The following is a 17,545-nucleotide window of genomic DNA, read 5'->3' on the forward strand; positions in this document are numbered from 1 at the left end:
TTCCTCTCCTGTTCTCTCTTATTCTCTCCTTCCCTCCCTTCTCCTTTGCTCTCCTCTCCCCTCCCTCCCCTCTCGTTTCCTTCCCTTGTTTCCTCCTCTCCTCGTATCATCCTCTCCTCTCTTCTGCTCCATTCTCCTCTCCTCCCTTCTCCTCTCCTCTCCTCTCCTCTCTCCTTCTTTGTAAATTCACTTAGAGTTAATTGCTTCCAGCAGGCTTTTCTCTCGGTCTGTCACGCTGCCCTCCGTCATGTGATGACACTGTGTGGTCTTGTTATCGGGGCCTGTGGATTGCTGCTGGGTGGAGGAGAGGCCTGGCACACTGCACGTGAACTGGCACGACCGCTTTGACCAGGCTCGCTACTGCAGCCATGAAATCCTCTGCATTGTAGAAAGAAGCCCTTCTGCTATTTACCGTTTGGGTCTGGAGGACAGATTTCCTAAATGGCTGAGGAAGTTTTAATTCCAACGTCTGGGAAAATCACATCGGTAAGTTCAGACCGCCTGCATGACTTGGGTCAGATCCAGAGCCAGGGCCGTCAGCTGACTGATCCCTATTGTTTTAGACACAGAGACCCAGCAGCTAATAGCATTTACTACCTACTTACAAACTTTGACTGCATACTTGGTATGTATAGGATCAGTGGCTGCACTCAATAAGACTTTATGAGATTCAATGAAGACCACCAGACATAAAATGTACTAAAATCATAAAATGTACTATCACTGTAAAAACTGTTGAATTTTGGTCTCAAACAAAAAGTCAAAGGCAAAATTCTTCAAAACTGTCTAAAGTTGTTGGGTGAACACTGTTTTGATTGTGAGTCATATACAGAAAAACAAAATGAGTCAAGGTTCTAAACAATATTAGTTTTCAACCAACTACACTGCAAGAAAATCTGTGTTTCTGGACCAGAAAACTATGGAAATGTGCCATTCGAAAAGTCATTTTCTATCAAAATGATTTAACGTTTGACATTACAGAAATGTACTGGTGTGCCCATACATTACAATAGGTATTCATGTATCTGCAGCTCTTAAATACAATTTTAATTCATGTAACACTTCTAAACTCCAATACAGTTAATGGCCTATGTGTCCACCTAAAATATGCTGTAATGTATGAATCTGTAAATAAGAAAAGTTAAAACAGGCAGCAATTGCCAAATATCGGTTTCTATTCATGGCCAAATAGCCCTCTTAAAAAATGACTATGTAAGTACAAATGTATAATATAAATCTACATGCCTAATATTCGGATTTATAAACAGAATAGCCAGAAATACGAAAACATTGGTTTCCGTGCGAAGAGGTTAAGATACAGAAAATGTCACTGAATTTAGTTGAAATGTAGTATTTAAACAAGGATTTGCAATGTACATACTGTGCAGTTTATTACAAATATGCTCAACCCATATTGTAGTTTATTTTGTTTAATTCATTTGAAAATGATCTTGGGGCCAGAGTTTGGCCACCACAGCGTTAGACTGTATCATTTCATTACAACTGGCACTAAACCGGTTGTACTGAAACCGGTTTAGCGCCGGTTGTACTAAACAGTACAACCGGTGTTATGGGTGCATTTCTGGGCTAGGGTTCTATGTATGTGTGTCAGTGTTACCAGCCAGGAGATCGCTGTTTGTAACTAAGTATTTCACAATCTTTTCCTAAACCTAATGAATTCATTTTGTTGCCTAAACCTAACTAAGATTCTTGTGAAGCTGGTAATATATCTAAAAAGAAAGTACGCATGTAACAAGGAGGCGTGAAGCCAATGTGGAAGTGTCTTAAGACTTGCATTTTCTCTACAGACCACCGATTGCAAAAATTCTGATTGTATAGAAGTCTATGATCAAATTATCCTACTTCTCACTTGATTTATTACCTCAGTAAACATTGTAAACATGAGTTTATGGTCTCAATCACTAAGTTTCAAGTCTTGATACAGCATGATGTTCATTTAGTAAATGATGTTCCTTTTAGAGTCATATAGACCATAAAGCGGAGTATGCTTTAGGGCAGGCTTACTGTGATTGAAAGGTCTCTGCCGCTACCAGAGCCGTATATGGCGTCCCTACGTCACTCCTCTGCATTCCGAATATGGTAACTTCTGTTCATTGGTTGCAAAAAAAACAACAACATGACGACGGCCGTATTCCAAGATGGCGACGGCGAAATTGCTGAACTTGAGACTTCATAACGGCCGTCCACAAACCAAGGGTGAAGTCACGATGACTACGTCCACTTCTTATATACAGTCTATGTTAACAAGCAGGAAATGGACACGTCAAGGCTTTCGTAAAAAAAACACGAAAATTAAGGAATAGTTTTTTATGAGATATCATACTGTTGTATGAGGATGCGTTGCACCATGACAGGTTCAGAAATTCTGATATTCACACATATGTGTTTGTGTGTATGTAACATAAGGAGAGAAGTGAGTGCGATTTTTCCAAAGACAATAACGTACATGTAACCCATTTACATTTATTTATTCAGATAAATCTCATCCTTCATATTGCTGTCCACAACATTTTTGTCACTTTCATGCCATGTCCCACTTGGTTATAGATTGCAATATTTGTGCAAGTCTTTCTCTAGCTGACATCACATTTCCAGGCATTATTCACATATTCTTCCAAATGCAGGCTCTTTCGTCATAGTTTCTACATTGATATTTTGAAGTTTAGCTTGACTTTTCTTTTCGTGACTTAGATACAGGTCACACTGTAAGCAAAAAGGTTCTGACTTTCAGCTCTCTCAGAATTGGCTGCCGGCCATGCCCTTTGACTTGGCTGCAGAGAGGAATGTGAACAATGCAAACAAGAACATTTTAGATGAGCTTCATTCCTAATTAATACCTTCGTTGTTTAGGAACAACTGACATTTTCTCCTAAAACATGTCTATAAGAACAAACATGGTAGCTGAGAAGTTTCTCATCAGAGAACTGAACATTATTTGCAGCTGTGAATGAGCCAATCAATGTGAAGCTTGTTGCCAACAGCTAACAGCTGAGCTTACACTATGCTCAGGGACGCACACATATCGGTCCCCATATATGGTTATCGGCCAATATATTATGAGCATGTCTCGTCATTGTTACTCAGCCATTAGTAATTGTAATAAAAATAAATAAATGAATGACTGAATATAGCATGTTTCCCATGAAAGGAATGACTATGCACATTATTTTAAGAACTGTATACAACCAATTCAACCATCTTGGATTACAGCCCTCGCCATGTTGTTTTTTTCGCACCAAGAAGACAGAAATTACCATATTTGAAATGCGGAGGAGTGACGTAGAGACAACATATACGGCTCTGGTAGCAACAGCTACATAATGTAGCAACATAATGTACTAAATGAGCATCGTGCTGTATTGAAGAACACTTGAAACTAGCGACTGAGACCATAAAGTCATGTTTACAATATTTACTGAGTTAATAAATCAAGTGAGAAGTAGTCATTTTCTAATAGACTTCCATACAATCAGACTACTTTTTACAAATGGATGAGCACCCCTGCTGGTCAGTAGAGATAATGCAAGTTTTAAGACACTTCTGCATTGGCTTCACTAGGCAGAACCAGCTGATAATACCTGATTGACCAAACAGCTGCTGAAGACGCCTGGTGTCACAGACAAGGACACAGGCCTTAAACACTTACAAAGGACATGAGCCTATGTTAAATGTTAAACATTGACTAATTATTAAATGCATAATAATTAGTCATTTAGATTTTTCCCCAACAGTTTTAATGGTGCCGTGAATTACGCATATGATGCTCGTCAATTTATAAGATCATTAGGCACATCTCATGTCACATGTTTGTCATAGATTTGTCGGAGGGTCATTTAGATTTTGTGTGAAACAGATCAGTGAACTACTTTTTGTCTTCTACTCGTCTCTCGCAATGTGCTCTTATCACCTACAATTATGTATTTTATCCAGCGACTCTTTTTTATCAGCTGGGAAGCAAAAGACCCGTTGTCCTGGTGCAAACACACAGGCATCTTAACTTCAGCTGGAAATGGCACTTATGCGACTTTTGTAGTCATTCTAATTATTTATTTCAATTATTTCAATTAAAATGGTTTAAAATAATTATTTGTCTCTCTTGACGACGATATTTTTTCCAAAATAAGATCCCACGGTGGTCAACCGGAAGGGGCGGGAATTTGCCTCACTGTGGAGAGACTGCAATCACTTTTTCCGACCAAACATTATTACATTTCTGCTGAAACGTTATATTTTCTTAAGCTTATTGTGCTCAATGAACATCTTATAAGCGCCTACTTCTCCTAGCAAGTCCTGACTGGTTAGGACACATCTAGAGCTCTAGATAGGTGTCATTTCCTTATTTAGTAAAGTTCAATAAATGCCTTTACTCCTAATCCTAAAAGTAGGACTCACTTACCCCACCACTCTCTGGATAAAACTTCCCTAACACATGTCTGTGTCCTGCTGTCTACAGCAACTGACTGGCTCCTTGTTGGCGGTGGCGTTCCTTACCTCCTTCGGGAGCTCCATGCTTTATGGCTACAACCTGGCTGTGGTCAACTCCCCTGCTGTGGTAAGACGCATGTGCACACACTCACACACACACACACATGCACACACACAAATACTATGACCTTAATTTATATGCAGATCTCCATTAAAATAACAAAGAATAAAACATGACTAGAAAAGAATGCTCTTATCGGTCATTATTACCATTTCCTAGAAACACCCAATTTCCAAAGAACGTGTTATGAATGCTGCCGTTCATTTCTGATATTTAAAAGATGCTGAAAACCAATTTTCTGAATTCTGTCACTCTACAATGTTCTGCCATAATTTGGTTATTTGACATCTTTTCTGCCCTGGTTGGAAGTGGGCAGAGCTCAGTTGGAAAATGGTGAAGTCCATTTACTCCATGCACCTATCAGAAGTTAGCAACTGGATCCAAATGAGATGACCTATGTGTGTTTTTTTCCTTATGATGCCAGATGACTGTCTCGCTGTATTAAGAGTAAATACATGATATCTAACAAATATTGTTGCTTATTTAATCATAAATATTCAATGTCAAGATTTGTACGCTTGAATTGAGTAAGTGCGTTGTTGTACCACTCATGGTAAAATAGATTTTTTGATATGACTTTCAATATTTGGTCCGAGAAAGTATTCTCAATAACAGAAAGTTCAGAATGGAGCCCCCAACTCTTACTGTATGTTAATAGGAAACTCGGGATATAGCTTTTTTTCAAAATAAACACTGTTTTTGCTTCACAAAATAAAAGCCACATAGAGTAAATCTATCCTAACAGCAAGCTTAGGATATAGGATGCGCACCAAGGACCAGGCACACTCAAAATGTCTTGCCAAATGTTTTACATGATTATATTATGCCACAATGTTTTGCGAGACACCCATAAGTCAAGGAGAATGGAGAGAAACTTATTCTGTGTGCATGTGATTGTGTGGTGATAGTTGGGAGTTTTGTATCAGTCTATGCCAAACCCCCAGGAAGAGCGCCGGGCTTTGAAGCAAATTTTACATAGTGGCTAAACCATGAAACTACACCGCTCTGATCCGTCATGTGATGCCATTGGACCCAAAAAGACCATCCCATAGACTTAAATTGAGAAAGGGACGTCTGTTTTTTGGAGGTAGATCAAATTCCCAGTACGAACACTTTTGCTTCTTCTGTGGTTGTATTGCCTGATGCTACTGCCCAATGCTGGTGTGACAGTCTGCATGTCTTCAAATAATGCTTGTTGTCAGATGTAATTCTTGTTCTGACTGTATGCCAGTAATGGGTGTGTTGGAAATGTTTGGATGTGTTATGCTGTCTTTTTCACTTTTGATTTGACGTCTTTAAGCCCCTACCCTGTTCAAGAGACTTTTGCCAGGCCGTCATTGTAAATAAGAATTTGACTTTGCACCAAAAGCTGAATTCAGAGATATTTTTCTTCCTCCGTTCATGTGAATGAGCCCTCGTGACTGAGGGCTTGGAGACAGGTTAAAAAGAAGCTCTAGTTCACTTGCTTCATTGGCTCATGGATATGGACGATAGCTTGAAGATCTGTGAGATTTTGTCTAAATTTTACTCTTGGAACGTCCAACTTTTTCGCTTCATGCGCTACTGAGCAATTGTCATAGAAATGAATGGGGACCCGCCTTCAATGCTGTATCCAGTTCTCTTTATATGTCCATGGTCTATGCTTATTGTCTTTGTGTGTGTGTGTGTGTGTGTGTGTGTGTGTTTACTGTATGTCTGACAAAGTGTACTTGTATGTGTTTGCTGGACACAGACAGAGTGTGTGAGTAGTTGATGGTGATAGTACGTGTGCGTGTGTGTGTGTGTAGGACGGGGATGCTTGTGATGAATGGGGACTGCATGAAATACAGGACTTTGAGGAATGCGGTTCCTGGCCCAGTCACTGAGGATAAGTGGTGGCTTCTCTTTGTTCAGAGAAAAGGGTTAACTAACCTAAGACATGATATGATAGATATGATATGTACTGCACCACTTGCTATTAGAATAAAGTTAAACAATGATTAATTAATTTCAATCACTAAATAGAATGGTCATATGGGTATTGGAACGCAGACATAATTACTAAAATGTGTCAGCATCTATCTGTTTTCTCTATTTGCAGTGTTTTTCCGTATTTGATCGTGTTTTCTCTTTTTGCATTGTGTTTCTGTACTTAGTTGTGTGTTTATATTTGCAGCATGGTTTTGTATTTGTTTGTGTTTTTCTCTATCTGCAGCTCTGTGTTATTGGTGAAGATGTTTTCATAATTAGCTTTTTTTTTGTCTATTTGCATGTGTTTTACATATGATTATATCAGCTAAACAGCTAAACAGCTGGCAATGCTAATAATGCTATTTAAATATTGGTAGGCCTAAATGTAAGCATTTACAAGGGCATATTTGCAACAATTTTACCCTTGACATCAAATAGCACTTATGTTTTTCTAATGCTGTTTTTGGAAGCAGAATACCAATCTAATTCAGTAATGTACCTACTATTTTGTCATCCTACTATTGGGGATATACCTTTTCTCTCACATCACTACTAATATCCAAAAGTTTTGCTGAAACTAAAATGTGTCTGGTTATACTTTACCTTGGAATAAAAGAGCCCTTCTGATGTCTTTGTCTTTAGACAGAGAGCAAGTCGCATGCATAAAAGCTTCTAGTTGCACGTGTCTTCCTCCTGCAGTTGGGGCTATTGATGCTAGTCCACTACCCCGTGCCTTCACATGGTAAACTGATTAGGAGGCTGAGGTCAAAAAAAGACTTTGGGATTTGATTGAAGCTGAAAATATGCAATTGAAAAAAATAGAAAGAGATAAAGAGGGTGTGTTAGTACTGGTCTCTCAAAAAAGGCTATCTTGGCCACATGATAAAACATGGTTTCCTGTCTTACCAGGAAGGAATGCCCTCTGTTTGGCTCGAATAGGTAGAATTGACTGTATAGTTAATAGCCCATCTATGAGGATTAAGTTCGTAGTTAATTTTACCAGTAGTAGGTGGCGGAATGAGCTAAGCAGAGATACACATATTTTACAATTGCATATGCAGCCGTCTGTTATGATGTGGTGTGTACACTGACCCAAACACAGACACAGGACAGCAGAGTTCTTTCTAAACCCAGGTTTCTTTAATACTCTCAGGCAGGAATAAACAAAAAACACACAGAATATCCAAGTGCTGAGGCAGCCAGGCGCCACTAGGGGCGAATAGTTCCTTCTCTCTCTCACCTCCGAATCCGAGAGAGAGAGAGAGAAAGCCGCTCCTACTCCGAGTGGCAGAAAAAGCCGGCAGGATATAGTCACGTGGGACGGAGGCGCACCAGCGCGCTCCGCTCTGGTCCAAGCCGGAAAGTGGCTCTGCCGCGTAGTAGACTAACTTTCTATTTATATTGTGAAGTTTGAAGAAGAGCTTTTCTAAATCAATACATTGCCTGTTAATTCCAGCTTGTTATATGCTTGCTAGCACTGGCACACTGAAATAGGAAGTTGTTCCTGTTTATTTCTCAATTCTTATTCAACTGTGATCTTTGCCTCTTTCAGTTGTCAGTCTGGTTGAACCATTGAAAAAGCATATAAGAACATTCTAGAGACTGCTAACGGAAGTGTTGTTGAAAGTGTTTTAACTCTTAATATGTGTAAGAACCAAAATAGATGGTCCAGAATTACAAATATGGCCAATAAAATGATGATCAAAAACAGATGGGATGTATATATAAAACAGGTGAAACTAAATTATTGATTATTATTAATTCATCTTTCATTCACACATGAACGATGACGGTTATCATTATTTCTGCCACCTTTCACACCACCTTCCACTCCTGACCTCCCCTACTTCCTGTCTCTGCCATCCCTTTACCTCTCAGTACATAAAGGACTTCTACAATAAGACTGCACTGAGTCGTAATGGAACAGGACTCAGTGGGGAGACCCTAACCCTCATGTACTCTCTCACCGTGTCTGTCTTCGCAATTGGAGGTCTGCTGGGCTCTGTCATCGTGGGCATGCTGGTCTCTCGCTTTGGCAGGTAAGGAGAAGATTCCAGATTCTAGACCAGTTCTACACCAGTCATGGTTTGTTTCCTTTATTATTAGATTATAAACTAAGTAATACAAAATTCAACACATAGGGTAATGATAATTTAAAAAAGAGTACTCTCTTTGTCTTCTTAAAGCACAGGAGCCCTTCTAGTCTTACATGACACAAATTGAGTCCTTAATTCAAAGCAACTTAACTTTGCCTGTTTGGCCTGGAGCAGTGGTTCTCAAGCTTGGGGGTCCCGAGGTCATTTCTGAGCGTCGCCAGATGGTTGTCGAGAAAAATCTAAAATAACATATTTTAGACTGGGGAATGGATTCTGTGCCAGTGATATAACTGGCCTCAGAGCAGATTATATTGAGTGTGTTTGTGAGAGTCATCGTGTGCGTGCTCATGAGAATCTGACGGGGGATTTCCGGCAGGTCAGGGGGAGAGAAAAAGTCACAGAACGCTTAAAAAAATGGACACCTGTGCTATAGCCGTTCAAACTAAATTGTCATCACAAACAAAGCATTATTTATCTACATTTATGTATCAGCGCATTCGCAAAAATCACTCTAAATCAGCAGGGGGAGGCGCATGCAAACAGCTGTGAATTTCTTTCTCCCTCTCTTTCTCCCTCTCTTTCTCCCTTATTTTTCCGTTCTCCAATTCCATTTTATCCAATGGAGGATAAAATGCAATCGGAGCCACAAGTTCTATTTACGACCACAAAAAAAGCAAGCAGGCTAACTGTTACCGGTTCCGTCTTTCGATCTCCTCCGCTCAGTTTCAGCACTATGGAGAGTGCCTCACCTACACAACAGCCCCTCCTAAAATTACTCATTACACCATTTCACAGCACAAACCCACTTGCTTAGCGGGTAGGTTTACAGTAATCATATATATGCCCAAATGTTGAGTCACCAACAAACATTAAACAACTCGCAAGCAGAGATGGGCAAAAATACATCAAAATGTATTTTGATACAAAATACAAAATACCCCCAAATAAATGTATTACAAGAAAATACAAAATACAAAATACTGGTGCCAGAAAATGTAACAAAATACATGTATTTTGTATTTAAAATATAAGAAATACTTTTTTCTAGATTTTCTGTTTTCTCACAATGTGGTATAGCAGAGCATTCAGGTTTGGGCTATATAATGTACACAAAGCTCTGGTGAACCCCACAAAAAGGAAGACAGTCACAGAATGTCAGTGTAACTAAGCAAAGCTATTGAAAGACAACATTATGTATATATATATTTTTATTAATGGGACTTAACAGCCCATAAACGTTGGCTTTGTATCAACAAGAAAATATTCATCACATATGACATACAAGCTCCCAATCTCCCTCTTCCTATAGCTAGCTACTCCACTGATAAGTTAACTTGCTAAACACTGGCTATGCACTAGCCTAGACAGCATGCGCTAGCGTCATTAGCATGTTAGCATCGATCGCTAGCTTGATATTATAACCATCACCATGTATATACAATAATAGGCTATGTAGCCAGACCCAGACATAAGTTACACATCAAGCTAATTGACATCTGTCACACTCAGATACAATATTTAACTTGACAGACAATCAGCTGAACCTGAAGATCTAAAGACTGAACTCTGGACTGTTTTTTGATTCGTGGAGAAAGTATTTTGAGTATTTTAAATACAAAATTACTCCACTCTAAAGTATTTTGTTACAAATTACGTTAGATTTTGAATCGGCCCTATCAAATACAAATTACAAAATACTCAAAAGTAATTGAAATACGTATTTCAAATACAAGTAATAGAAATACTGCCCATCTCTGCTCGCAAGCTATGTGGGGACTTTCATAAGGCCATTTTCATCAATCAAATCTTAATTGATGAAGCCACTCGGATTAACATCACTGTGAACAACCAGATTGAGGTAAGGATAGGGTGACCAGACGTCCCGGTTTACCGGACACAGCCCCGGTAGCATGAGGTGTGTTCCGGTGTCCTAAGCGTTGTCCAAATTATGCACCTAATCACAAAGAATAGCGAAGCAGTAACGACAATCTGCTCAAAGTATGCATGTAAATGAAGATGTAGTTTTGTGTTTTTTAACTCTCACTATTCAGGCTAGTTTTAGCCCGCAGAGCTGTATTTGGATTTGCATTGTCCTGACACCTTACCCAATAACCCCCCATAGACCGCCCAACCAATGGGGGTGGATAGTGGCCAATTGGCAATGCCAGCCTGAGAGACACTCAGCAGCATCTGGTGCTGACACCAACACGAACACCTGAACACTCACCGTTAACGCACGGTCACAGTGAGTCTTTTTGAAAATTGAGAAAATGACACAGATTAGCAGGGTACCGTAGTGTTTCATATACATAATTGAAATAAATGAGATAACACAAGTTTAGGAAATAAGGCCCCCAGAGACACCCAAACACCGGCAGTAAAGGCACAAGATCAGGGCCTTATACCAATCATGCCTCTGTCCTCTGTATTCAAAGCTGTTGGTAACCCTGTCCCCCGGTGTCCCGTTGTCCTTCAGAGAGCACAGTGTCGCCTCGTCCCCCTCTGCCCTTCCGAAGTGTGCCAGTCCTCAAAGTGCAAAGGAAAGTTTGCTTATATTTCAGTGTGAATCATCTGAAAGCTCCATCCGCCTCCACTGTTCCATGGAACTTCAGTGGACATCTACATGTAAATGAAAAGCAGGCAATTTATAATCCCATTTACAGGCCGATCAGTTTCTTCACACAGCAGTGTTTTATGGTTAATCACGGTTTATCACCAACCTTGTGGGCTGTGTTAGCGTTTTACGGCTAATCGGGATTTATACATGCATACATGTCCATCATTATGACTGTGTGTGTATATCAGGCGAGAGGGGGGGTTACTGCTATCGACCACATACTGCTGCCGTCCTCACTGTTTCATAAACCTCTGGGTCATATGCTTTTATGTATATTCATAATGTCTGCCTACTGCTTGTGTGTGTGTGTGTGTACTTTAAGGAAAGGCACGGTGGTAAAAACAACAGTGCTGGTGTTTATTGCCGGCTCACTTATGGGCTTCAGCAGGATTTGTGGGTCACCCGAGATGGTCATCGTTGGCCGCTTCATCACAGGGATTCACTCAGGTACACAAACACACACACACACACATTCACATACACGTCTGTATCCACTGGGACATGTACACTATGCAGCCAAATGTATGTGGACACCCCAAGCGACGACCTCTGGTTCTTAAGAGTGAAGCCAATATGGAAGTGTCTCAATCTTGCATTTTTTCTAATGGCCAGCAGGGGTTAACTTCTCTGGTTGCAAAAATAAGTTAGGTTGTATAGAAGTCTATGAGAAAATGATCCTACTTCTCACTTGACTTAGTAAACATTGTAAACATGAGTTTATGGTCTCAACCGCTAGTTTCAAGTCTTCTTCAATACAGCATGATGTTCATTTTGTAAATTATGGTCCTTTTAGTATCAAACAGACAATAAAGCTGTGTATGCTTTATTGATCGGTATCATGGCACTGAGGGCAACTGCCCATGCATCGGTATTTGACACCCCAGGAGTGAGACCAGCAAGTAAAAGTAATGCTTTTCTTACATAACTGACTACCGTTTACATTGAGTTTGCAGGACCACATCCAACAATCCCATTTTAATTTTGTTATTTGGTAACGTTCAGGCATCTATCTACATGCTTTGTTCGAGTATCCACATACTTTTGTCCATGTAGTATCGGCCCCTCTCTTGGCTGATTTGCTCAGATACTCAATGTTTGTGTACAATATAGTCATACTACAATCATACTATGAAGTCTTTATAGAACATGTATTATTAATCAGTGCATTGTTACATAGATCTTCTTCTCTGCTATATATTACACTGCAGGCATCTCTCTAAGTGTTGTCCCAATGTACCTGGGTGAGATAGCGCCTAAGAACCTGCGAGGCTTCCTGGGTCTTGTGCCGAGTATCTTTATTGGAACCGGAGTCTTTGCTGCCCAAATCCTGGGCCTACATGAGCTTTTGGGAAAGGTATTTAAACGGCTTTGCAACATTATTGTGCCAGACAAAGCACATCTTGGATGGATTAAATTTGACTTGAGATGTCCTGATATGTCCACCATTCATTAGAAATGTATCAAGTGTTTCTCGTAAACAGCCGATGGCATGTTTACCTATACAATAAATACATAAAAATAAAATAAAAAAACACCATATCCATCATATCACTTTTGTGTCACTGACTGGTAGACGTCCTAACATTTTCAGTGCTGATGAGCGTTTCAGCATGTGTGTAAGTATGACTGCGTTGTATAACTTTTACAGGAGGAACACTGGCCCCTCTTTCTTTCAGTGGTGGTGGTGCCCACCTTCATCCAGTTGATGCTATTACCATGGTTCCCGGAAAGCCCCAGGTACCTGCTGATGGAGAAGCACAACGTCCATGCCACCATCACAGGTCAGTGTTGTGGCACAGCTGCACATCAAGAAGGGGGCGCGTTACAGAAAGAAGACAACGCTACATTTTGCCAACATTTTCGCATGAAAACCAATCAAATTAGAATAATTGCGCGTAACTGGCCCAGTAAAATGTTCAGTAGTAATCCATTTTGAGACATGTATTTTTTTATTGCACTATGGCAGTTATGAATTGTGTTGAGTTTCATCACTATAACAACTAGAAAGGTGTACTCAGTAGAGAGCAGGTCTGTGTCAGCAACCACCACTGCTCTATTCTGTGATTGAATGAATACAACCCACAACTGGCTAACCAACTGTATAGACACCAATGGCCTGTTAGGCGTCGTAAAACACATATTCAAACTCTAAGCCAAGCGTTGATGTACGCTGGCAATTGGCTGGAAGTTGACATGACGCGTTATAGAATCTTGCCAAAAACAAAATAAAAATCACCAAGCTGTCTGCCCGCTGAGCAGCAGCTGGGAATTGGCGATGTACTCAGTAGTGTGTGTACTGGTAGTTCTCTTATCTGTTAGCCAACGACCAAAACAATAAAAGTGAACATACTGATATCCCCCACTGTATGGGGGGTTGTTAAGAGTAGTGAGTGAGGAGTCACCAGGCAGTCAATGGCAGTTTATAACAGGTAATGTGTGTTTTGAGAAAGTTTGAGTCCCTGCAACCCAGAGAGGTCCTTGAGCATGCAGCTTTTATGCCATTATAGAGTTTGCTGCAGCAGAATGGAAGATTAGCCGTGGACAGACAGAAGTGCACACTCACTCATGGACACACAGACACAAGCAAATGAGTGATGGCATGATTCTGCAGGCGGAGATAATAATAATCAGAGCTACAAATGATGTGGGAGAGGAGCAGCATGTACACACAGAACAAGATGGGACTGGGAATTATTAAAGGCACTGATGACCGGTGGACAGACTGTCCAACTAACTGACACCAGCATACTTAGGCAGGGCAATATTCTGTACCAACACTACTGTTATCTTGGTTAGCTAGTTAGCTTGTTTGACTTTCCGTATGAAATACATCAGCTGGTGTAGCTGCAATGACTTGTGTTTCGTATGTGTTATTGTTTCTGTCCATAATGTGCCGTTACCATGCTGCTTCCTGTCCCCTGTCTCTCAGCCCTGAAGTGGTATAGAGCCAAGTGCAACATCCAGGCCGAGATCGAGGAGATGCAGGAGGAGCAGCGCTCCCTGTCGTCAGTGGAGACACTGTCGGTGTGGAAACTGTTACTGGATGACACAGTCCGCTGGCAGGTGCTTAGTGTGATTGTCATCAACATCGGCATGCAGCTGTCCGGCATCGATGCTGTAAGGACTCTTTGAAAACAGTAATGTATACGCAGAAGAAGAGGGCGTTAGCTTGCTCTACTGTCTCCCACAATGTCTTTTTGATATTACTTAATAGCCTACTATCTTTGGTAAGTCCAAATTTTAACCACAGTTTAAGGTGCTTGCCCATGGAGCAAATACTCTTTAGAATAGTCATTCCAAGCATTCCAGTCATTGGTGAAGTCTTTTTTGACTTTGTCACGCCAAGTTTAAAACCATAAAGTCAAAAGAAATGTATGACTATGAAGTCTACATATTTCATACAAAATTGTTCCAGGTTTAAAAATAAATCCGACCTCACGTTGTGTCAATCGCGTTTACACAATGAGAACGCAAACTTTTATCCGCCTAAAGTTTCCGAAACAGTTTCTACTTTCTGTGTTTTTTCGCATCTGTCAGAGGCCTTTAGAGTTTTTTGACCACACGTCATCATCTAATGGCAATGTCATTCATTCATTAGCCCAGACCAGCGCTACCATTGCACCCCCGAAATGAATCCAGTTTTGTTTCGTATTGCAAATTTTTGCAACAGATAGAATAATAAAATGTATGGGACTCAGTGCGCAAGGTTTCTGTGCGTAACCTTTTTTTTGAATCACGAAAAAATATGTACTTTGTGTGCAAAGGCCTTAATTCATGTGACTTAGTCCACACTGACCACAGCAGTGTCAACACAACTATTAATGTTACATATACATACATTGTGACCTGTAATTATACTAGCATTTGCCTAAAAAACGGGGCCCAAAATACTCTGATCATATAAATTACTGTTACTGTCTGGAGGGCGTTCCAATGTTTAACAGGTGTTTGCTGCAAGACAGTATCAACAAACATGTTCTGTTTCTATATCCCTTCTTTGAGCTCATTTACCATCAACTGTTAGTTGCTAAATGGTGTCTGTTAAATGGAGTCTTTAGGCTACAGTGATGAGCAGCACAAACTCCTGACGAAACAGCATCAGATGTTTTTTGTCAGTTCTGGCTCTTTTTCACTTTCCACTTTATCTCCCTCACATCCCAATGGTTCAGTTTGCACTTTCCCTTCCTTTGTCCGCCCAGACCACTCCCCGATGTTTCCACCGCTCCCTCATCTGATTGATCTAGCTTATTAGACAAGACACTAAGATGAAAGTAGGCCTAAATGATCCCTCATTGTTTTATAAGCCTCACGTGGTCTAGTGAATGAAGCCAAAAGCTTGTGTCATCATTTTTCCTGCCCGTACGAGTAGCCAAATTCCCCCTCTGAATTATGCCCCGGAGATTCATTAATTATTCAAATGATTACCAGGGTGCCCGGGCCAGAAAGTGCACACTGTAAGCACTGGAGCTGAACTCATTAGCACGCCCTTCTCCAGGCTGTATTTTTAGCTGCTAATTAGCTCTGCTGAAACAAAGTGGAGCAGTGCTGAAGCACGCACATACTGACAACAGCGCTGAGAATGAGGATGATTATGTTGGTGTTGGTGACGGAAACAACAATACTAGAATGAGAAGAAAATTAATCAATCAATATAACCAATGAGGATGATAGTGATGCGGGTAAAGGTGACTTTGGTGACCATAGTAACGAGGATGACAGTATTGATGGAGATGATGATGGTAATAATGATGGCCAAGATGATAACTACGCATGACAACAATGATGATGATAATAATTAGAATAGTGGTGACCATAGTGATGATGATGATGGTGATATTGTTGATACTGGTGATGATGGTCAGGAAGACCAGAATACTGATGATACCCTGAAACAATGGTAAAATTTAAAAAGTGACTCCGTTGACCATGAGGATGAAGATAACAGTTATCATCATCATCACACAAATCATCATCCAGTGTTTGCATCTATACCTACTAAAATAATGCACTGCAATTTGTATCTATAGTCCATGGAAATCAATTTGTATGTAGTCCAGGTAATCATGAAGCAGATAGCAAAAGCTCACACTGGGTGAGTGGAAGGTTTTGTGGCTGGGTCCAACAAAAAGCGTTCTTTCACCCAGGAGACCGCTGTTTGTTCCTTGTGTGAAGCAAGAAGTCACTGTTCATTTATTTGTCACGTAACTTGTGTTATTCCGTAATGGCACCGTAGTTATTTTAACCCAAACAACGATCTTTTCTTAAATCCAACTAAGTAGTTTTATTGCCTAAAACTAACCAAGTAACTCACAATCTTTTCCGAAACCTAATTAAGTGGTTTTGTTTCCTAAACCTAACTAAGTATTCTATGATATTTTCCTAAACCTAAGTATCTCACAATCTTTTTCTGAACCTAAAGAAATATATCACAATCTTTTCTTCTTGGTTATGTTTGATGATGATAATAACAAACATGATCGCAAATCATTTACTACATTGAAAATTATAGCGATTATGGTGAGGATGATAATAATGGCAACAGTGGTGACGATGACGAAGGTGACAATGACGAACAATGATTGTGACTATGACGATGACACTGGTGACTGGCAGATGCTTGAGGTGATCTTCAGTCCTAAGTGCATGTGACAGTTGGCAAGCCTTGGCACAGTTCCTGGCATGCCACAGGATGTGTGTGTGTAACCGTTAATGCCAGCCGTGTGTTTTAGTGTACTTACCTACCTGGTCCTCTAACCATCGCCGTCTGCTGTCTCCAGTTTATACCCCTCCCGTCCTGTCCTCCTCCCCCCTAAAGCCTCAAATTAAGTTGAATTGAATGTGAGCAAATATCTGCCGTCTCTCTGTGGCAACGCCGCGCCACCTGTGCAGAAGGTTCTAAATGTCTTCCTCTTCGTTTGGATATTAACACCATCGTATTTTTTTCTTCTCAAAGCATATGTCACATTATGGGGAGAAACATTTTTTTACCTTTGCTTCTGCTCACAGAGGACTTGTAACTATTGGGCTGTTTTGGGAAACTGTTCACTCAAATCCAACTTGTCCGATACCGCCACTTGGTCAGTGGTAGTGGTGCACCAGATCATAAAACTCATAGTTTGGATCGGATCACGGATCAGAGTCACAAATCGGGAAAACCACCGATCATTGATGATCCAAATTGGCAGATAAAGTTCCCTTTGTTGTTTGATTTTAGTAGCTGGTCTACAAGGCTCCAGACTATTTTATTTTGCCTCTGTCCCAAACATTTTTGTTGTTTACAATGTAACATTGCCAGAGATCGTTGACTGGAAAAGC

The 17,545-nt window shown here is 40.4% G+C and overlaps 1 protein-coding gene across 1 annotated transcript in view; it reads left to right on the forward strand.

The window, feature by feature from the left end:
- Positions 1–441: 441 nt before the first annotated feature.
- slc2a15a (solute carrier family 2 member 15a) overlaps positions 442–17,545 on the forward strand; it is a gene marked incomplete at both ends in the record, with an annotated part of 31,576 nt that continues 14,472 nt past the window's right edge. The window contains 7 exons of the mRNA XM_079168305.1: positions 442–486; positions 4,475–4,573; positions 8,396–8,556; positions 11,553–11,677; positions 12,439–12,584; positions 12,879–13,011; positions 14,160–14,347. Of these exons, the coding sequence (XP_079024431.1) occupies positions 442–486; positions 4,475–4,573; positions 8,396–8,556; positions 11,553–11,677; positions 12,439–12,584; positions 12,879–13,011; positions 14,160–14,347 (897 nt within the window). The remainder of the gene's footprint in view (positions 487–4,474; positions 4,574–8,395; positions 8,557–11,552; positions 11,678–12,438; positions 12,585–12,878; positions 13,012–14,159; positions 14,348–17,545) is intronic.

This window comes from Pholis gunnellus (genome assembly GCF_910591455.1).
Source record: "Pholis gunnellus genome assembly, chromosome: 11".
Classification (NCBI taxonomy): domain Eukaryota; kingdom Metazoa; phylum Chordata; class Actinopteri; order Perciformes; family Pholidae; genus Pholis; species Pholis gunnellus.